At 39.8% G+C, this 22,654-nt stretch overlaps 1 protein-coding gene across 6 annotated transcripts in view; it reads left to right on the top strand.

The window, feature by feature from the left end:
• AMBRA1 (autophagy and beclin 1 regulator 1) overlaps positions 1 to 22,654 on the top strand; it is a 175,906-nt gene that overhangs the window by 129,747 nt on the left and 23,505 nt on the right. For all 6 annotated transcript variants that reach the window (XM_045557939.1, XM_045557938.1, XM_045557937.1 and 3 more), the window contains 3 exons: positions 4,935 to 5,045; positions 15,311 to 15,499; positions 16,359 to 16,513. In XM_045557939.1, the coding sequence (XP_045413895.1) occupies positions 4,935 to 5,045; positions 15,311 to 15,499; positions 16,359 to 16,513 (455 nt within the window). The remainder of the gene's footprint in view (positions 1 to 4,934; positions 5,046 to 15,310; positions 15,500 to 16,358; positions 16,514 to 22,654) is intronic.

Here is a 22,654-nt window from a genome sequence, read left to right as displayed (position 1 = left end):
AGCATGCTTAGAGGTGTATTAGTCTTTTTAAAGAACCAGTTTTTTGTTTCATTGTTTTTTCTCTATTGATGTTTTGTTTTCAATCTCAATGGTTTCTGCTCTTATTTTTTTCTTTTCTTCTACTTACTTTGGACTTAATTTGTTCTTCTTTTTCTTCTATCCTATGATAGAACCTTATGTTATTAATTTTAGATCTTTTTTTCTTACATATGCATTCAGGGCTATAAATTTCCCTGTAAGCATTGCTTTCAGTACATCCCACAAATTTTGATAGGTCTGTTTTCATTTTCATTTAATTCAAAATATTTTAAAAATTTCTCTTGATGTTTTCTTTAATCCATGTGTTATTTAGAAGTGTATTGTTTAATGAGTTTTTAAGGATTCTCCAGTTAACTTTTTATTACTGATTTCTAGTTTAATTTCCTTGTAGTATGAAAGCATAGTTTAATTTCCTTGTAGTATGAAAGCATACTTTATATGAGTTTTTTCTTTTTTTTCTTTTTAAGAAAGAGAGTTTTAAGAGAGAGAGTTTCGCTCTATCACCCAGGCTGGAGTGAAGTGGTGTGATCATAGTTCACTACAGTCTTAAACTCCTGGGCTCAAATGATCCTCCTTCCTCAGTAACTAGGACTACAAGTATGAGCCACTGCACTCAGCCTGATTGCTGTTCTTTTAAATATGTTGCGTTGTGTTTTTGTGGCCCAGAATGTGGTCTATCTTGGTCTGGGCTGTTTTTTGAGGAGAAAGTTGCCAAAGAGTCTAGGGCTTGGCTAGTTTTTACCTTAATCCTGAAATCAAATGCTTCTCTTTCTTGGCCTTGGCACACTATTTTGGCCAGTCTCTCACAAAAGAACTTCTGTCTATGAGCTGTTGATTACAGAGCTGTACTTTTAGAGGAAATACACACGGAGATTGGAGTAAATGATTAAAATAATTTTAATGGCCATTTATTAGACACTTAGCTATTTGCCATCACTTTATATTTAATGTCTCAGTAAGTTCTTCTAACAACCTCTAATTTATAGGTACTATTAGGTTTTTTTTACAGCTAAGGAAACTGAGATTCAGAGAGATTAATTTACACAAAGTCATACCACATTAGGTATTGGCAGGAAGTATCAAAATCTGGTTCATTTGACTCTGAAGCCTATATTCTCTAAAACCATGCAAAAACAAACAAACAAAAAGCTGTAAGATCCCAGTTTAAGCCAGACTCTAATCCATGGCAGAAAGGGAAAACTGAAGTTTGCTAAGGAACATTTGTTGTGTAATGCTATGCCTTTGATTAGTTTCTTTCCATGATCAGTATCACTGACAGTTTTGGATGCCTTTAGCAGCAGGCATTCTGGTATTGGTACTTTCTAAGAGCACCTATCTTGAAGATAAATTGTAGGCTGTGTTTATCTGGCTTAGAGTTTCTCAACCAGGGATGATTTTTTTTTTTTTTTTTTTTTTTGAGGCAGAGTCTTGCTCTGTTGCCCAGGCTAGAGTGCCGTGGCATCAGCCTAGTCCACAGCAACCTCAAACTCCTGGGCTTAAGGAATCCTTCTGCCTCATTCTCCCGAGTAGCTGGGACTACAGGCATGCATCAGCATGCCCGGATAATTTTTTCTATATATTTTTAGTTGTCCAGTTAATTTCTTTCTATTTTTTTAGTAGAGATGGGGTCTCACTCTTGCTCAGGCTGTTCTCGAACTTCTGACCTCGAGTGATCCACCTGCCTCGGCCTCCCAGAGTGCTAGGATTATAGGCGTGAGCCACCACACCCGGCCAGGGATGATTTTTATCCCCAGGGGACATTTGTCAATGTCTGCAGATATTTCTGGTTGTCACAACTAGGTGGAGGGGGGTGCTACTGGCATCTGAAGGGTAGAGGCCAGGGATGAAGCTAAGTGTCCTACAATGCACAAGACTCCTCCTCACCTCCCAAACAAAGAATTATCTGGTCCAAAATATCAATGGTGTAGAGCTTGAGAAACCCTGAGCCTAGTCTGTTTCATTCTGTTATTACATGGGAGAACCTTGAGATGCAGAAATTCCTCAGCAGTCTCTCAGGATTTGGTTTCTGACGCTAAGTGCCTCCTATGGAAAAACGTCGTAGCTCTGTCCATTAACTTGCTCTGGCACATTTCCTATACTTCCAGCTTAGTGGCCAGAGGTCTATTAAGTGATTGTTTGTTTTTTTTTTAAAATAGGGTAGTACCTTTTCTTCCCGATGTTCCTGAGAGACAGACTTAGTTGGCCTGCAGTTCTTGCTGCAGAGAACCTAGTGACAGTACTCTAACCTGTTGCTGGCATCTTTCGCTCCGTAATCTGTGTTTACACGGCACTGAAAATCAACTCTCCCTGGTGCCAGGCTTTGTTTCTCCTCAGCACTCTGGCATCATTGGCAGGGAACACTTCCCCAATCTCTTCCACACAATACAACCCTATTGTTTTATTGCCCAGCTGTTCTCTAGAACACGTTTCTTGAGGCATGGACTGTACAGAATGCTGGAGTTGGGAGTCTTAATCATTTGTGTCCCCATTTCTAGATCCACAGAACTCAAAAAGCATCTGGTATTGTTCCTTAACTGTTTTCCTCTTTGTAGTTCTTATCCCCTCCCCAGAATAAGCTCCCACAATATGAGGTTTGTTTCCTCAATTTATTTTCTACCCTCTTTCAGCAAGTTGCATTTTGTTCATTATGTACTGAGAAAAACCTCTTACCTTCTTCTGTTTGGCATTATGTGCTTTTCTCTTAAAAGCTGGAGGAAATAAGGAACTAAAGTAATTTGAGAGAGACTAGTGGTCAGAGGGGGATGTCAAGCATCTAGATATGCTACCTTAGGAAACAATTCAGAAGCTCAATGGAATTGAGCCCGGGTCAGAATGAAACAGAATAATTCTTTGTAGGGAAGCGGTAGACATTGTAACTAAAAAATGATTTTCATTATCAAAGAGGCCTAGAAAAATCAAGCAAGTTCTTTTTAATAAAGTCGTGGCGGTATCTTACCTTCCTCATGACCTAGAGGTTCAGCAAGAGTTTCCAAATCAGATGTAATTATTAAAGGAGAATTTTCTGTGAAGGTTAAAGCCAGGGTATATATTTACCTTATCTGGATGATATGCCACAAAGCCCTCAGTAGGGGTTTGAGGTCAGTAGACTCATTAATAGCACCCCAAAATGCTGTCTTTTCAGGCTTTCAGAGAGATCATGACTGCTTGGGACGCTGTGCCTTTGAATCTGCAAGATTTTAAAGAATGTGTGTTTTAGTGGTATTGGTTTATCTGTCTAAAACCATGTTTTTTAACCTTTCTTTCATTATTATCTCCTAAGGAAACTTTTTAGACATTTTTTTCCCTAATCATCTCTTCTCCCATGAAATTTTAATATCACATATACAATATGTATCTATTTATATACTCTGGCACATTGGACAGGAACAAATGATTGTACTATCTAAGATTTTTTTTTTTGCCCCCATGAACAATTTTTACCCCCATGGATGATCTTGCCCATGTTGAGAATGCATAATCTAGAAGTATCATCATCTTGGAAATGACTGTTACTTGTGCTTTTCCTTACAAATTGCAACTGGGACAAAGACAAGGACTATCAATAAACTAATGTTGAAAAAAGTCTTCTAATGCAGTGGACGATAGCAACCGGAAAAGAGTGAAAAGAGTACTTTCCCTGTATTTCATGGCTTGTATAGAGGACATTCTTCTCTCTGAACAGTCTTGATCATTTGAAGAAAGAATAGGGAAACACCAGGACTAGCAGAGCAATAAAAGCAACTCTTTATAAGAAAACAAAAAAAATAAAGTTCACAAGACACTTTGCAGTGATGTGCAGAGGAGGAAGACTAGGCGATACTAAAGAATCGTTATAAATGGATATAAAATTGTCCATTGTTCCAAGGTTGGTAAGCTCTAACAAGTTCAGTTTCTCAAAGTAAGAGTTGACTTGCAGCAGAGAATACCATTTAGGTTATCTAGCATACAAGAATGTTCTATTCTCCCAAGAGGGTTTGACTGTCTGATCAAAAGGGTGGTTGTGTATGAAATGCACCTCAGAAGGAGGAGGAGGAAATGACATGTTCATGTAAATGAAATACAACTGCAAATTAAAGTGTCACCCTGTTAAAAAAAATCCATTTTTTATTTAATTGGTTACCAAGGAAAAAAATGTCATACAGAAGTGTATATCTCAGAGAAAGTTAAACCATGAGATGTTACAAGTGAATCTGGATTCAAGGAAGTTCTTGGCAGGGGTGGGGGGGGTGATTATAAAAGATTGCCTTAATAAAAATATTCTGATGATGTGAAGGTAGGCTCATAAATTTCTGCTGTGTTACATGCCAGGGGGCCAGAAAAGATTAACAAATATTACCTCATTTGTTCTTTACTGTCTCTCTCTCTATCCAATCAGCTGTATGCTAGCTACCTCTTCTCTGGAGAAAGCCTGCTTTTGAGATATTTTATTGGGAAGAAGGTCATATACAAAGGAGTTTTATCTCAGAAAGCACTGCTTACTATCAAGGCATCCAGGGACTAAAATGCTACTGGCTTTTGTGTGTTAATGATGTCCTCTCATTTTTCACTTTTATTTTCCCACATTTTTATGAAAACTCATCTGTCTCTTTAGATTGTGAGCCTACCGAAAGAGTGTATGCACACTATTTGCCACACTGTTGGCACTAAATAAATTTAATAATGGGAGGGGCTGATGAATGGGATTATATTTCCATGTGGCATTGTTCCCTGAGAAACACATCTGGTTTCTCTTTGAGACAAAGACTTGCCAGATGGGACTCGTCAGTGTTCTTCAGCCTTAGTTGTAGCTCTTCCTCTTCTCCCTCTCCTACTAATCCCAGTATTGTTTTTTGTTCTGCAATGGAAACATGCAGATAAATAATATGATGTGCTCCTTTTGTCTTCTCACTCACCAGGGGCAGTGATCGGGGATGGACAGTCTGCTGTGGCCAGTAACATTGCCAATACAACCTACCGGCTCCAGTGGTGGGACTTCACTAAGTTTGACCTCCCAGAAATCAGTAATGGTAAGCCAATGTAGAATGGGGGTACTAGTGGAAGGGTGAGCCAGAGCTCAAAAATTTGTGTAGCACTGGATTTTTTATCATCCCACTGAGCAGTTGATAGCCACGTGCCATTTCTACATCTATTCTGCAACTCTCAATTAAGCAATTCAGCAAACAAGCCTTGAGCACCCACCCTTACCAGCAAACCATGTTAGGTACTGAGGTCTCTGCCCTGAAGAGTTTGTGGACTAATAGTTCGTTGGCCGAAACGTAAAAGTTTAGGTAGAACTGAGAGGAGGAGAAAGAGAAGCATGTATAGAACTGAGAGCTAGACCTTGTGACCCTTTAGGAAAGACTGTAGTGTTCATTAAACTCATTGATTAATCTAGATCTGAATGGACTGAAGTGAATGGTATGGTTAATATCTGATTTACACACGTCTATCTAACAGTTCAGTTTCCTTGCTTCTAGAGAAGTTTGCAGTCCCGTGACCCAATTGTTCTATTGGAATCACAACATTTTAGACATTTCACTTTCTATCTAATGAAGGACGCCCTCTTACACATTCCTAAGAGTGGTAGTCAGCCTCTGCTTGAATACTAATGATGATAGATCACACTGTTTGACAAGATGACCTATCACTGCTAAATTTCTGTTAAAATGTTCTTGTTCTGAGCCACCATTTCCCTTGTCACTTTCTCCCATTGGTCCTACTTCTATCTCTGAATCACCATAGAGTAAGTCTAATGACAGTCTTCCAACTATTTGAAGATAAACTGCTGTTTCCCTTTCTTTTCGGGCAAAACTTCCTTAGATTCCTTTTACTGATCTGGTTTCCAAATTCTTGACAGTTCTGCCCATCTTCCCTTTTAACTTTGAAGGGGCCAGAAAAGAATAGAAAACTATAGATGTGAGCTGTTTAATACCTAGTACAGTGATGCTTTGGACAGTATTAGTTCAGCCTATAATTACAGCAGCTTTTTCAGAAGCCACTGTTGAGTTTTCATTCACTTAAAATTACTTGATAATTGTTATTAAACCAGGACTCAACCATCCTGTACTTAGTTTGCAGCTTAAGTCTTTCAAAAACCAAAGCAAGTTTTTGTATTTGTTTCTATTAAATTTTATCTTAGTGTCAATTGTAGTTCCTAGTTCCTGCCTCTCAATATCTATTTGAACTTTGGCTTAGTCCTTCTTGCTCAATTTTATGTCGTCTACCACTTTCTCTGTCTTCCTTCATAATGTTAGCAAAAATGGTGAATCAGTCAGGACATTGCACCACACCTTGTGGTATGTTACTGTGGACTTCCCCTGTGTTGATTTTGGTTCATGAATTAGAATCCTGGGCTTGGTTGTTCACATCAAAAGCCCACCCTTTTTCTATCTTGTCTGTAGGGTAAGAGTTTGTCACATGCCTTAAAATGACTAAGATATTCTCTGTCTGTGGCATTTCCTGATATACCAGTCTTGGTATCTTTATCAGACAAGTAAATGAGGTTAATTTTTCATTCCTGTTTTCAGTGAAACCTCAGTAGCAATCATCCATTTCTTTCTAAGTGCTTATAAGCCACATGTCCAATAATCTGTTCTTTAATTCTGCTGGGAATCAACTGCAACCAACCTTTCCCCTTTTTGAAATTCAAGTTTGCTTGTGCATCTCTAGATTTCTGTCCCAGATCTTGTTGGCCATATTAAAGTAATTTTGTTTTGTCACTTTGTTTCTTTTATTGTCATCTGAAGTAGATAATACATTTACCATTCAAAAATTTTAAAAATGCAAAAGAATAATACAGTAAGAATCCTCCCAATCCTGTTCCCAGTCACCCACTGCTCCTCCCCATAGGCAACCACTGTTAGCAGTTTCTTGTGTATCTTTTCAAGAATACTGTATGTATATATAAGCAAATGCAAATTTATGTCTTTTCACCTTTTATTTAACCCAAACTCTTACTCTTTTGTACTTTCTACACTGTAAGAGTTTACTTGTTCTTTTTTTTATGACTGCCTACTATTGCATTTTATGAATATATCATAATTTTTAATAGTCTCCTATGAAAGACTTTTAAGCTGTTTTCACTCTTTTGCTCTATAAACTGCTGCAATTTGTTGTTTTGCACGTGTACAAGTGTATACCTCTCTAGAACATTCCTAGAAATGGAATTGCAGGGAGGAAGAATGTGTGCATATGTAATTTTGGTAGCTATTGCCATACTGCACTCTATAAAATATAAATATATAAAATATAGAATGTATTTATATTTTATATTTATATTCCCACCTACAGTTCATGAGAGTGCCTGATTCCCTACACCAGTGGTCTCCAACCTTTTTGGCACCAGGGACCAGTTTCACTGAAGACAATTTTTCCACCGACCAGGGTGAGGGTGGGGGGGATGGTGTGGGGATGATTCAAGTATATTACATTTATTGTGCAGTCAAACCTCTCTGGTAATGATAATCTGTATTTGCAGTTGCTCCCTGGTGCTAGCATTACTGCCTCAGCTCCACCTCAGATCATCAGATATTAGATTCTTATAAGGAGCGCACAACCTAGATCTCCCACATGTGCAATTTACAGTAAGGTTCATGCTCCTATGGTATTCTAATGCTGTCCCTGATCTGACAGGAGGTGGCGCTTAAGCAGTGATGCGAGTGATGGGGAGTGAGTGATGGGGAACGAGTGATGGGGAGTGGCTGTAAATACAGACAAAGCTTCACTCCCTCACCTGAAGCTCACATCCTGCTGTGTGGCCCTGTTTCTGACAGGCCACGGACTAGTCCTTGGCCCAGGGATTGGGGGACCACAGCCCTAAATTATCACTGATAGATTATGCTGTCAAATTATTGGATATTTGCAAATCTGATAGGTAAAAATTGGCATGTGGATATTTTAAATTTGTATTTCTCATGTCACAAACGAGACTGTGTGCCTCTTCATGTACGTAGCCATTTGTGTTGCCTTTTCTTGACCTGTCCATGTGCTTTACCTATTTTTCTGTTGTGTTACTGGTCTTTTCCTTAGCAATTCTTCAGGAGCTCTTTATAAATCAGAAAATAATTTATAAAAGGAGTTTCCTACTTGTCATTTGTCTTTTGACTTTGCTGAAGGTTATTTTTGTCATAGAACTTATTTTAAGTAGTCAAAATTATACAACTTCCCTTTTATGGTTCCTAGGTTTTGTGTCATCATTAGAAAGATCATTTGGAACTTTTATACTTTCATTTTTTGTATTTCAATCTTTGTTTCACAAGAAATTGAACTTAATCCCAAATAAACAATTTTTCTCCCATATGGCTATTCACTTGTCCCAACCAATTAATAATCCACTTGTCTCCATTGCTTTGGGGTGTCAATTTCATCATACTATTAATTTCTTGTGTGTATTTATTAATAGATATATTTCTGGACTATCCTTTTCCAGTGATCTGTCTGATTATTCATGTGAAAGTTCCATGTGGGTTTAACTTTTGAGGCTTTATATTATTATTTTTTAATCTAAATTTTTCTGCCTATTCTTGGATTTTTTTTCTATATGGACATTAAAACCACCTTTTTATTACCCCTCCAATCCTGTTAGTATAATTATTGCAATTGCATTAAATTTATAAATTAAGGAGATTTAATGTTTTTATAATATCTTGTCTAAGAATATGGTATGATTTTCAGTTTCTCCAAGTCTCTCTTGTATTTTTAGGAATGTTTTAAATTCTTCTTCATATAGATCCTAAACATTTTTTTAAATTTATTGGTGTTAAGTTTATTTTAAAAATCCTACTATCTTACTGAATTTGTTTACTCATTTATAGTAGCTACTTAGTTAAATCTCATGGATTTCCTAGGTATGTTATCTGGAAATAATAATTTTACCTCCTATTCAAATTTTCACACCTCTGATTTCTTTCTCTTGTCTAAATGTATTGACTGTTAACATCAGAACAATGTTAAATAATAATGTTGATGGTGAGCATCTTCCTATTGTTCCTGACTTTAGTGGAAAGCCTTTTTCACCCCCATTAAACATATTGCTGGCTTTTGGGTTGAACTAGAACTAGTTTATCATTTTAAAGAAGTACCCCCAGCCTGAGCAAAAGCAAGACCCCGTCTCTAGTAAAAATAGAAAGAAATCATGAACAGCTAAAAATATATATAGAAAAATTAGCCAGGCATGGTGGCACATGCCTGTAGTCCCAGCTACTCGGGAGGCTGAGGCAGGAGGATTGCTTGAGCCCAGGAGTTTGAGGTTGCTGTGAGCTAGGCTGATGCCATGGCACTCTGGCCTGGGCAACAGAGTGAGACTCTGTCTCCAAAAAAAAAAAAAAAGTATCCATTCTTGTTTTATTGAGTTTTTATCAAGAATGGATATTGGGCCGGACGCAGTGGCTCACGCCTGTAATCCTAGCACTGTGGGAGGCCGAGGTGGGTGGATTACTTGAGCTCAGGAGTTCGAGACCAGCCTGAGCAAGAGCGAGACCCCATCTCTACTAAAAATAGAAAGAAATTATCTGGCCAACTAAAAAATATATATAGAAAAAATTAGCCGGGCATGGTGGCGCATGCCTGTAGTCCCAGCTACTCGGGAGGCTGAGGCAGTAGGATCGCTTAAGCCCAGGAGTCTGAGGTTGCTGTAAGCTAGGCTGACGCCACGGCGCTCGCTCTAGCCCGGGCAACAAAGCGAGACTCTGTCTCAAAAAAAGAAGAAAAAAAAAAAAAGAATGGATATTGAACTTATTCATGCCTTTTCAGCATCAGGGAAGATGATCATATGTATTTTCTTCTCCTTAGATCCAATAATATGATCAATTATATTAATGTATAATACTGAACTCATCCTTACATTTCTTGGATAAACTCCACCTGGTCATGGTGTATTCTTTAATGTTAAAATCCTTTAATTTAGCCTGCTAATAATTTACTTAGAATTTTTTCACTGATATTAATAAGTGAGATGGATATGTGCTTTTCTTTTTTATAAAATCTCTGCAGGTTTGATATCAATGTTATGCTTGTGTTATACATATACTTTGGAAATTTTTCTTCTTTTTCTATTGTCTGGAACAGTATTGGAACAGTATTAGAATTACTTGCACTTTTTATACCTTAAAGGTCTGGGCCTAATGCTTTTTTTTTCCCCACGAACATAGGGAAAAGGCAGTTCTTCGATAACTTTCTCTGTCAACTGAGACTGTTTAAGTACATGAACTCTTGAGCTACACTGTCCAGGTTCAAATCTCAGCTTAGCCATCTTCTAGCAGTGTGAACATATTTACTTAATCTCCCTATATCTTAGTTTCTTTATCTATAAAATAAGGATTATAATAATGTGAACCTTATAGGATTGTGAGAATTAAATATTAATACATGTCATGCCTTCTGAACAGTACCTGGCACTTACTATAGTAAATGATCAGTAAGTGTTAGCTATTTTTATCATGTCTTTTTCTTAGAAATGGCATCATGATTTGAGAGTATGGCCATAATTCTGAAGTCACAACTGCTGCCATTTTTAGTACTCTTAGATAGGAAGTTTCCATCTCTGGAGAGTGGTATTCACAAGCTAGTTGCTCTTTTAACCTGTTGTCTCATCTGTGATGGGCTTCTGATCCCTCTTAAGTGTATTAGTTATTTCTACCTAGTTGAAGATCATTTTTCCTTATAGGAAAAAAAACAAAAAAATTCAGAAGAATGTAGGCATTGGCTATGTTGCTAGTGTAGCTTATAAGGCCTTTTTGATTGTCCTTAACATTTTTTTTAGAAGCCTCAACTCATTCAGACTACAGTTTCCTATCGTTCTCCTTTATATTTGTCATTAGTTCTGTGTTCCTTCTTCCGTCTTTTGAACATGGTTCTTGTAGAACCTGAGCAGATCAGAGAGTATCATGTGCAACCAGAATGGCTCATTTAGTTGTGCCTCACCTTTCTCCCTCTTTTAAATCATTTGTGTTGTGAGAATTCTTAAAAGTGTGCTGTTTTTCTTAAAGTTTTATCCTCAGGAAAAGCCTGAATCTTAGGAGTTTAGGACACATATGACTGGATAATAGCCAATGTTCCTTTCCATGGTATTACCCTCCACTTTTATCTAAGGTTCGTCTTATTGACTCTTAACTTGTTTCCTTGTTGGTCTGAAGGAAGTCAAAAAAATTACAGTTTTGAACTTCACTTTTGATAGATTCAGTTATCAGTAGAGTATGTTGGGAATCTGTTTTGCTGTAAGATTTATTTCTGAAAGTCACCTACTTCCCAGTGGAGGGTGGTGTTTGGCTTTGCTGTTAACAGCTGGTGCCTGGGAGCCACTGGTCCTGAGTTTTACTTATGGACTCAGTAGCCATCAACTTGTTGGTCCTCTGACTTATTTGAATTGCGTTTAACCGTTTTCTGGAGTTAGGCTAAAGATTCTTGCCATCTGTTTCTCTTACTTGGGTTGCAGGATTAGTAAATCACTATCTGTACAGAGTTTAGAAGTTTGTGAATAAGCCTTCATATGCATAGATAATTTTGATCCACTTTCATAAAAAAATTAGCACATTAGATTCACTGTGATTTTTAAGAGTAAACTCTTATTGAGTGAATGGCATTGGCCTTAAGAAACCCAGCAGATGAGTGATGTGGGACAGATTGCACCAGAGGGGATACAGTGACTTCAGGGAATGCTTACAGTGTCATCTGGAGCTCTGTGCAGGTCTTATTCTGAAATCTGAGGGGCCCAGAGATAGCCAGAGGAAATTTTCCAACTGATTTAAACCCCCTTGGGTTTTCCAAATCAGTATCTAATGTATTTGCAAAAGCATTGCAACTGCTAATCGCTCCCATGGCCTCATCTGGCCAGCCAGCAACAGGCTACAAATCAATCTTTGTACAAGGTGTTTGTTTATAATTTATGGCGCTGATAGGAAGGCAGAGCCATCTGCTCCTCCAGGCATCAGTATTTTTCTAACCCCTCCCATTCCCTGCTAGGGCATTTTCACTTGGAAATCATTTCTAATTGGGAGGAGATTATATTGCAGAGTCTGGAACATGGTTTCCTGCTGGCTCCTGCATCGTTTTTTCTCCCCCTAGAGCTGCCCCCTGAAGTTCTTAAGCAGTTTTGATTTGAAAATCCTTTTCTTTCCTAGTCTTTATTTCCATTCTAAGTGGTCCAGCTAACTGCCCCATCATCCTTTCCAATATGTGTTTTGCATTTAAGTGAAAGCCAGTTGCTGGAGCTACAGCTCAGAGATCAAGGACTGTTTGATAAGGCAGCAGTTCTGAAGCCTGATCCCAGACCAGCAGCATCAGAGACACCTGGGAATTTGTTAGAAATGCAAATTCTCAGGCCCTGCCCCAGCATTCTATGCTTTAATAAGCCCCTTCAGGTGATTCTGATGCATGCTAAAGTTTGTGAACTTCTGTGGTAAGGCAAGGAATGCAGCACAACAAAGATTTCTAGTGGTGTGGAAGCTGCTAATATCTTAGACTGTATTTAACTTCCCCCTTTTCTCTCTACCTGCTTATATTATTGTTGAATCCAGAAAGAATGATTTGTCCTTTGTCACTAGTACATTACTTTCCTATGGCCAAAAAAACAAGTAATAGAGATCCAAGAAATCTCTTCCATGTAAATTAACTCATCAAAATTTCAGCCTTACGCGAGGAAGCTGCACAAGTGATTTGAAGCAGTGACATTCGCCATCACCATCATAATTGAACATTTCCATTTTCACGTGAAAAATTAATAGACAAAAAGCAGCAAATGTAAGTTGCTAATTGGAGCTTTGAAATAAAAAGAATATTGTAAACACACCACCCAGTGCTCACTGAAATGGAGATACCAAATCACTCTATGCCTACCACATCCCTTTCATTAGGGTAGAAGTGAAACCCTAGATCACTAGCTGCAAAATTTCTGAAGCTGAATATGCTGCTGGAGAAGCTGTTATAATTTTTCATTATTCTCTTTTCATTTATTATTTGCATATTTCTCTGAGCTCATTGCATAGCCGGGAGCAGTTGTGAAATGAGGTGCAGTTAGGGGAGGTGGCAAAATTTGGGAGACGGCCATTGACTCGGAATCATCATCATATAATACAAACACAAACATTGTGGCCTGGATTTGAGGCTGACAAAATGTTTTTTGCTTATATGCCCAGTTTTTCAGGGGTTCAGAGCCAAGCTTTCCAGAAGAACAACCTTCCTTGTGCTCTGCTCCCCAGCCCTTGTCCCAGTAAACAGTTAAATGCTTTTTTTGTGTTGGTAATGAGTTTTGAGGGTCATTATAGGCTTCTGTATGTTTGGCCAAAATACACGTTAACATATATGAATTATATCTATGTTAACAGCAAGATAGAAAAGCCTACTTTGATAAAATATGGTGCATTTTTTGAGACATTAAACATGGATAAAATGGTGTCTGTGCAAAGCTGTCTTAAAATCCATAGAGTCCCATCTCCTTTATTTATTTTAATGTTCTACTTAATATTTATGATTTTTTTTTAACTTTCTTTTCTTGCCTTTGGTTGTTAGAGTCCAAACTGTTAATTTCTTTTTATCTTTTTGAGCATTGTGCCAACCTCAAAGCTAGAAAACCAAGATGGATTCACTTCTGAAGCTTCCCCCAATATCTCTATCCAGAAGTGGAATCATGTGTCGATCAAGAGAAGGAGAGGGAAATTGTCATTTTTTTGGCAAAGGGCTTGAGACCCTGAGTAAGTAGCAGACGGTCCCAGTACTAACTAGATAAATCCAGCCATGCAGGCTAGAGCAGATGGCAGGTTGGGAGCTGAGCAGTAGAGAGGCCTAATGGTGATAGCAGTGAGTATTTGGATGTCATTATTTTATTAGTTAGCAAACAGAACCATCCTTGTGGTCCCTCCTCAGTTTTATGTGTAACAGTGCTGTAGGTGACAGCCCCCGAGAATTGGCACAATAGCCTAATCAATGTGTTCTGATGCCTTTTTTGATCTACACTGTCATCTCTGTAGCTTCATTGATGCACAAGGAAACGGGAGACAAAATAAAGAGTTTTATAAATCACTCTGAGTGCCTGATCCCATATGCTCCTAAGCCCCTGAAAAAGCAATTTTTTCTTCTATTTTCCTTGAGGTAATTTCTTTGGGAAACTTGCCTTTGTCTTTTTTTGTGTATGTGTCTTACTGGAGTAGATCACTTGGAATCTGGTGAGGGCAGCTGAGCCTGGCTTTCTTAAATTTACCATGATGCCTCAGATGGTGGATATCTCCTCCAAATGAGAGAAAGAATAAAAAGTTTTTTACATGTAGTAGATCTAAATGAGACAAAGGCCAGAGGAGCTTGATCTGCTTGAATGTATTGTGCATTCTACCTGGGGCCATGATGTAGGCTTTCCTGTTCCAAGGGTAAGCCACTTTCTCCTGGCAAAGAATCACACAATGGGACTCGGAGAGGGATTCTGATGAAAACAGAAACAAGGCATGTGGGCCCAGTGCCAGTGTGGGCTCACATCTCATTGGTCCTGCCACGTGGAGTGGATTCTCTTCACGGGCAGGCATTCCTCTACCCCATCTTGCTACCTCAGCAGGCTGAGCAGTGCTTCCTGGCCTGCCCTGTGCTTTATCCTCAGCAACTGCTAAGTGCAGACCAGGGCTGCCCATGGATATTGGTTGACAATGTGAGTAACCATAGAATATAGTGAGAAATAAACAGAGCCCCAGTCATCCAGCCAGTGCCAGACTGTTTCTCTTTATCCTCTCTCAGTGGAGTTAGGGATTAGTGTTAGCAAGGAGCTGTCCAGAAGACTAAAGTCTCTAAATGTTCTAGTTCTCTTTCTTTTAAATGAGAAAGTAAAACACAAATTTGTGAAATGACTTTCTTCTCCAAGGTAACATATCAGGTGTTGAGTAAGATTCCCGCCGCAAGAAAGCTCTACCTATATCACCTTTTTCTTGGAGTCAGTGGGTTTGCATTCTCATTTATCTTAGTTTTGATCTTTGGACAATAACAGCTGTTGAGTGGCTCTCCAGGAACAATTTTTAATAACTTTTTCCTTATCTAATCTCTCAAATAATGTTTCCTAAATGTGAACTAAGACTCAGCAGGTGGTTGTGGTGGTGTTGACTGTCCCGTAGTTTCCTATTAAAGTGGTAGAAGAGACATAGCTTTCCTGCCTCTTGTGTTTCTTTTCATTTTGACATTTTAGTTTGAATGGCATGACATCCTTTAGCATTTCTAGAGAAAGTTCAGGCCGTTAGGAAGGCCCTAAAATTTTTGGCCCCAGAATTTTCACAGCATTAACTCCAAACTTTCTTATTCTCTTTTCCTTCTTTGTCTGATGCAGCCTCTGTGAATGTGCTGGTGCAGAACTGCAAGATCTACAATGATGCCAGCTGTGATATTTCCGCAGACGGCCAGCTCCTGGCAGCTTTCATCCCTAGCAGCCAGAGGGGCTTTCCTGATGAAGGCATCCTGGCAGTGTACTCTCTGGCCCCCCATAACCTGGGTGAAATGCTCTACACCAAGCGATTTGGTAAGGGATAGGAAGCCCAACCTAATGACAGAGGGATGCTGGTGCCTTGGCATAGGCATTCCTAGGTGAAGCACAGCTTGGGCAGGAGTAACAGTCACGTACTGTCCTCACCTTCACTAGGGCACAGGCCAGAGAAAGATTGCCTTGCGAAGTCCTGGCTAGTAGCATTGCAAAAGAATCTCAGAAATAAGAGTCTTCCCTGCCACGGTAGCATCTCACCAGCATGCATCTGTTATGATGACTGGGAATAAGAGAGGAGCTTTTTGGTCATGGCTTGGGGAATTGGACACACACATACACTGCACGGCGGTTTGCCACTGTGTATTTAAAAACCCCAGAAATGTATGTGTTCTTTGATCCAGCAATCCCACTCCTAAGAAAATAATCAAAAAACTATACAAAGATTACCATATGAGTATGCTCACAGCTGTGTTATTTATCGTATAGAAAAATGTTAAATTGTTGCTTTAAGAGTTTTTTTTTAAAGAGTTTCTTAAATGATGGTGCAGTGTTAGTATACATTTGGTCTTTAAAATGCTCTTGTATTTAATGATGGAAAAAGGTTCAGAATGTATTAAGTGAAAAAAGTAGATTTCAAAATACTTACGGCAGGATACCAGTTTTTTTAAATGGGTTATATGATGATTAGCATTTATTAAGTGCTTTCTATATGTTGAACACTGTACTGATTATATACATACCTTTGCATTTCGCTTTTCACTACAATCCTATGGGATAGTCCCAGGATAAACAAATGAATATGAAAATTTGAGGAAAAGAGAAAAAACTAAGAATGAAAGTTGTATCCTTGGAATGGCAAGAATTCTGGGAAACATCTCTCTGTTCTCTTGGCCCTCAGGTCCCAATGCCATTTCAGTGAGCCTGTCCCCAATGGGCCGATATGTAATGGTGGGCTTGGCCTCACGAAGGATCCTGCTGCACCCCTCCACAGAGCACATGGTGGCCCAGGTCTTCAGGCTGCAGCAGGCCCATGGTGGCGAGACCTCCATGAGGGTGAGTGCCATCGCTTGCGCCTCCACTGTATGGCAGCTCTACTAGGCTTGGCAGGGTAATGAAGGACAGTGGTGTGGCCTCCCAACCAGGACCAAAGCTATCATGGTCATAGGAGTAAGGAAGGACTCCAGTCCAGCCCTTCTGTGACCAGCAGGCTTCATTTTTGGAACCATGGACTTTTAAAAGGCTGGGGCTGTCTCATACACTAGATTATGTGCTGGGTTCCCCAGAGGCCTGAAAGTATTTTCAGGTAAAGAATAAACTGAAGGCCGGTGTGGTGGCTCACACCTGTAATCCTACCACTCTGGGAGGCCAAGGCGGGCGGATCACTTGAGCTCAGGAGTTCGAGACCAGCCTGAGCAAGAGCGAGACCCCGTCTCTACTAAAAATAGAAAGACATTATATGGACAGCTAAAAATATATCTAGAGAAAAATTAGCCGGGCATGGTGGCGCATGCCTGTAGTCCCAGCTACTCAGGAGGCTGAGGCAGGAGGATGGCTTGAGCCCAGGAGTTTGAGGTTGCTGTGAGCTAGGCTAATGCCACGGCACTCTAGCCTGGGCAACAGAGTTAGACTCTGTCTCAAAAAAAAAGAATAAACTGAATACTTCCTTACCTTACCATGAAACTTTTAGTCTGGAGATACATAAAGAACCCAGTGAAATATTTAAGCTTTTTTTTTTTTTAATAGTATTACCATGAAATGTTCTTTTCTGTGGGTTATAATCATGATAAAGATAAAGACTGTGGGCAGCTGCTGTGCCCAGATCATCCTACTCATTTCAACAGCAAAGAATAGATCCCGTTTGGGACCCTCTCTTGTGTTGCCATAAAAGCCTTCTGGGCCTCATGTGGTTAGTGGCCTATGGGACTCAGCCAGACTAATGTGCCTGATTGAGCTTCCCGCATCCCATGGGGGCTCATCTGGCCAGGGTTTTGTCAAAGGAGCTCAACATTTGAACAGTTCTCTAATTAGTGTTTAAGCTCTGTCTCGAGCTAAGGACCTGTGCAGTCTATGCCGTTTATAGTTTGATGCACTTGTTGGTATGTTTTTTGTTTTCTTTAGCTGTGTGGTATGTATGTTTAATTCACCAAATTAGGTTCAGTGTAAGCTCCTTAGGGTCATATCCGCCATGCTCCCCCATTTAGTGCTATAGATGTAGATGCTTGTTGAATGCCTGGAATGGGAAGCTTTTTTTTTTTTTTTAAAGAAAAAAACTAAAGATAGAACACTATATGCAAAATGATGGAAAGTGGGTGGCCTAGTGTGGTCCTTGGCCCTGCAGCCCCTTCTCCCCCTTGTCCCCTACAGATATCCTCCATCCAACTATACTAAACCACTTTCCAAGCTCTTTGAATTTGATAAGGTACTTTCTTACCAGGGTACTTTTACCTGGAATGCCCTCCTCTCCCCTATCTTCCACTGCTCGCAAGCTCTTCCCTTTCTGTGGTACCTTCTTTAATAGAATTGATCACTACCTCCTTGTGCCACTGCTGTACCTCGTACACACTCTCATGTTATTACTCATCACACCAGAGTTATTTGTTTCCATGTTGTTCTCCTCTCCTGGACAGTGAACTCCTTGAGAGCAGAGACCGTGTCTGTTTTATCTTTATGAAGTCCAAGTACCTAATAAGGAATCTGACATTTAATAGAAGCTGAATGAATGAAAGAAAATTCAAGAAAAGCATCCTTTTACCCAGTGATGGGTAATATCATGTCCCACCAGCCCTCTGAAGGGGGCCGAAACAAGGTATTCTCTGCTCTTGACATCACAATGACAGAGAGTTCTGATTCTTGAATTCCATATGACTTTGGAAATATTTGACATTGGGGGAAGACTTTATGGGAAGTTCATCAAGCCTATTTTCTTATCTAGATGTTTGAGGATGGAAGTTGAGTTTTTATTTAAATATTCTTCTTTTGCTTATCTTAAGCAGACTTGGCTGGTAAAAGCACCTGGTCTCTGCTTTTCACGACCTAGAATCCTTGCCCCAACAGCTGTCCCCTTCCTGCCTAATTGTGGAATGGTTGTTTATAATCATTAAGAGAGAGGATCTGATTTTGGTAACTCTAATGGACATTTCTAGCCTCTTCTGTAATCCAGGGTCCTTGCCCAACTCCTGAGCACAGCCTGCCAGTCTTCCATCCTAGCAAGGTTCTTCTTTTCTATAACTGGCCGGAAACATCTGGCTAAGGGCAAACAGCTTCAAAGTGGAAGCCAGGATGATGGGGTCTGTTGTCACATGTGGGGCTGGCAGCTCAGGGAATGCATTTGGAGAGTTCTGCTGAGGCGATATGGTAATCCAATTAGTCCGTGGCTGTCCTGCTAAGGGGCAACTAGCCAGCCACTGCGTGCCTAGTGACAAGAGCTATTTCTGAGGCCTCCCAATGAGCCTTTTTTTGATTCTCAATAGGTACCATCTACCACTAGGAGAGGAAACTGAAGTAACTGGAAAGTTCCCATTTGGGAAGTGTTCCTCTCAACCAAGAGACAGGATCCAGGCATCCAGTCTGCCTTTAACCCCAAGGTACAGAAAGGTTTCTGGTTTTCCAGGTCTTCGTAGCCCCTTATGTCCAAAGGTACCAGATCACTCAGCATATATCCCTGAATTCAGACATTGGTGGAAGGGAAGACACCAGCTTTTCTGAATTAGCTGTGCTGTCTCAATATTTAACACAAGAAGTGAAATTTTTTCTGAGAACAGGGTACAAGGGTTTAATGGGACAGTAGAGCATCTCCCTCTTTGCACAGGTAAGTATATGTAGGTGTCTCCATCTTAATGCCAGGCTCTGGCCTTTAAGGAATGCTTTCTTGCATCATGGGATTGTCCTGGAGCTTCTCTACCCAGAATTCCCCGTCTTTATGTTGTTACCTCTTGGAATTCACTGTGGTAATGTTCAGAGAGGTAAACTTGTTGGGCCAACAGACATTCCCAGGAGAACACCTCCAGAGCATTGATTTATTTTAATTCCCACTAAGTGACACCTCTCCCCAAGAGATGATCTTTTGCACAGTCTCATATGAAAACTCTTCTGAAAATGAATTGCTCATTGCTATTAGCCTTGGCACACTTATTCTAAGCAGTTTTTTAGACCTCTGGATCAGTGTTTCTCAAACCATGGTTCTTGGACAGTCTGTGTTAGAACTACATGGGGTCCTTGTTAAAATACAGACCCACTGGAGACCTAAAATCCGTATAAGAATTGGAGTCAGAGAAACCCAGGATCTGTATTTTTAAAACCAGCTTTCCAGATGATTGTGACACACACTTGAGTTTGAGAACTGCTCTTCTTAATGTCTACTTTCCTTCATTTTAGGTTTCTGTCCTCAGGCTCATCAGCAAGACAGTCTAAGATTTGCTTGCCATTGTGGTTTTATGTGTGGTGCTTTGATTCTTTGCTAATTTTGTTGCAGGCACAGTGGTGTTTGTGTCCTATTTCCTACCAAACTCAGCTTTTTGGCTGTCTGTGCTTCACCTCCCATCTTTTCTCAGTTGTTGCTGCTTTCCAGGTTTCTCCCTTGAATATCTATAATATATGTGCTGGAGTCTTTTCTTCCCCCTTGTTGAGTCATTTTAAATTTTGTCCTTATTTCTAGGATCTAGGGTCCTTTTGCTCTTTCCTTTCTCTGCTTTAAGTCCTTAGACCTCTCAGTTTTAATGATGGCAAATCAGGAAAAATGAGATGGGGCACAGATTTTTATCTCTCCCTTCCCTCTGTCCATTTGAGATTCCTCCAGACTGGATATGCCACTCTCTATGACTCAGTCTTATTTTCTGTCTGACTCTTTTTTACTTGAGCCAGTGAGGGCTTTTTGTTAATTTTTGTTTTGTTTTAAGTTAGGCTTTTAGAGACTGCTGAGTTGAAGTTTTGCTGAATTCTCAAAACACTAAACTGCCTGTGTTCCCTCTTGGCTTTCATTTTCTAATTGGAACAAGGCACAATATTGTAACCGAAAACTGCAATTAATTTTCTAAAATAGTGGCAACTTGCATATTATAATAACTTTGGTTGTAACCAAGTGAAAGCATAATAACAAAAATACAAAATTGCTAATGAAACCAGAAATAGTCATATACCAAACTGTTCTTCCAGTTTGTATCACAGTAAGTGCTATTTTACTTAAGAATGGGGGCAAAATCCGGCCAGGGAGGCTGACATGGGAGTGATGCCTAGGGCATTTTGAGCTAGAAAGCAAGAACAAGGATTAGTGCTTTCAACACAGGAATTAACAGATGTATACCTTCCCCCCTCCCCAAGAGGTGGGGGAGTGTAGGCATATAAGTGGTTTAATAAGAACTAAAAAGAATCCTCATTGCATAATCCCTGCAGATCCTAAAGGCACTAGGAACTTGTTTGCTGGTTTGCTTTTCTTTTCATTGGCAGAAGTGATGAACAAGGACACCTTCATTTGACTTGGGTGGGGGCGGAAGCTCTAGGACAGAAAGCAGTTTATCTCCCCTTTCTCCTTGGAATGATATTGTGCTCCTTAAGGGAAAGCCTCAAGTACGTTAAGGGTCAATTTTATTAAAAGCTTTTTCTTTGTGGCTATGTGGTAAAACTGTATTTAAGGGTTAAGTGACTGTTACCCAGACGGATCAATAGTTTGGAGAGCATGCTGAAAAGAGAGTATCCATCTCTCTGCCTCTCCTCTTCTCCCCCTTCCCTTCCCCTTCTCTTTTTCCTTCTTGACCCTAAGAGTTTTACTGTTCAGTGGTGGATTGTGCCTGTATATTCCTTCTCCTAGCAATAGCACCTTCATCCTCAACAGGTCAGGGAACCCACGTAAATCTGACTGGATAGTAATTCTCAATGTATGGTCTCAGGGGACCACATCAGTACTACCAGGGAAGTTATTAGAAATGCAAATTCTGGCCAGGCACGGTGGCTCATGCCTGAAATCCCAGTACTTTGGGAGGCTGAGGCAGGAGGATTGCTTGAGGCCAGGAGTTCAAGGCTATGATTACACTACTACACATTAAGCCTGGGTGACAGAGTGAGACCCCATCTTTAAAAAAAAAAAAAAAACCACAAGGAAATGCAAATTCTCAGCCCCACTTCAGACCTACTGAATCAGAAACTCTGGGGGTTGGACCCAGCCATGCATGTTTTAACAAGCCGTCCACATGACTCTGTACAGTACAGTAAGATTAAAAACTAACCACTGATTACACGGCGATTCCAGTTAGACCTCACCTGTCAATATATCTTTGTCCTTCCCCTTTTGCTTTCACCCTATCTTTTACTGTCTCTGAAACATCATTTGGTTTACTTCTATGGCTCCTAGTAACCAGATCTTTCAGATATTTGCAGGCAATTGAGAAATTGATGAGTACTTCCTGCCCTAAAATTTTCTGGATCATGCTAGCATCCTAGTGATGGTACCTTGAGGGCTAATGCTGCGAGGCCTTTTTCCAGTTTTGGTTAAAATTCTTACCTGCCCACAGTTGACTTTGCTCAGGCTCTTACCTGAAAGCCTGTGCCTGTTTACCTATGTGCTAGGATACAGAATCCTTTTGGCTTAAAGAATGAGCAGCAGTGTCTCTGTCTTTCCCTCCAGGCCCTTCCTCATCTGAAGGAGTATTTCTTTAGTTCCTTTTCCCAACATTCAACTCACTGCTATCCTTGGATGGGAGGTATCTGATATGATACTCATTAATGGCTATCTTAGTGTCACTCTGGCTATAAAGAAACATAGGTGGCTTGCTTTCTTTTATACCATTTCATAACCATTATAAGTTCATTAAAATGAACCATAGAAAAGGCTTGGTGCTCCCATTAATTGTAACTACAATTGTAGCTTAAATCCTGGATCAGAATGGCTGCCCAATGGCTGTCAAAACTGATCGGCATTTATTAAAATATAACTTCACATGTATAGGCTCTTTTGACCTGTCCTAGCTTTATTATTCAATGTATTATCTTTACTGTGACTCCTTTTCTGCCCTTGAATTGAACTTGTGATATAATCCTAATCATCTGTCCTTCCCTAGATTCTAAGTTTGATTTTCAAAAGTGACCTAGAACTCTAGTTCAGTCCAGAGTATTTTCTAGAAATATAAGGAAACTGAGCCTTTTCTTAATCTTGTCTGCCCTTACAGCTAGCAAATACCAAAAATAAAGATATTTTATTTTTGT

The sequence above is a fragment of the Lemur catta genome, chromosome 7 (genome assembly GCF_020740605.2).
Source record: "Lemur catta isolate mLemCat1 chromosome 7, mLemCat1.pri, whole genome shotgun sequence".
Lineage (NCBI taxonomy): Eukaryota > Metazoa > Chordata > Mammalia > Primates > Lemuridae > Lemur > Lemur catta.
This window is presented reverse-complemented; position numbering and strand designations above follow the sequence as displayed.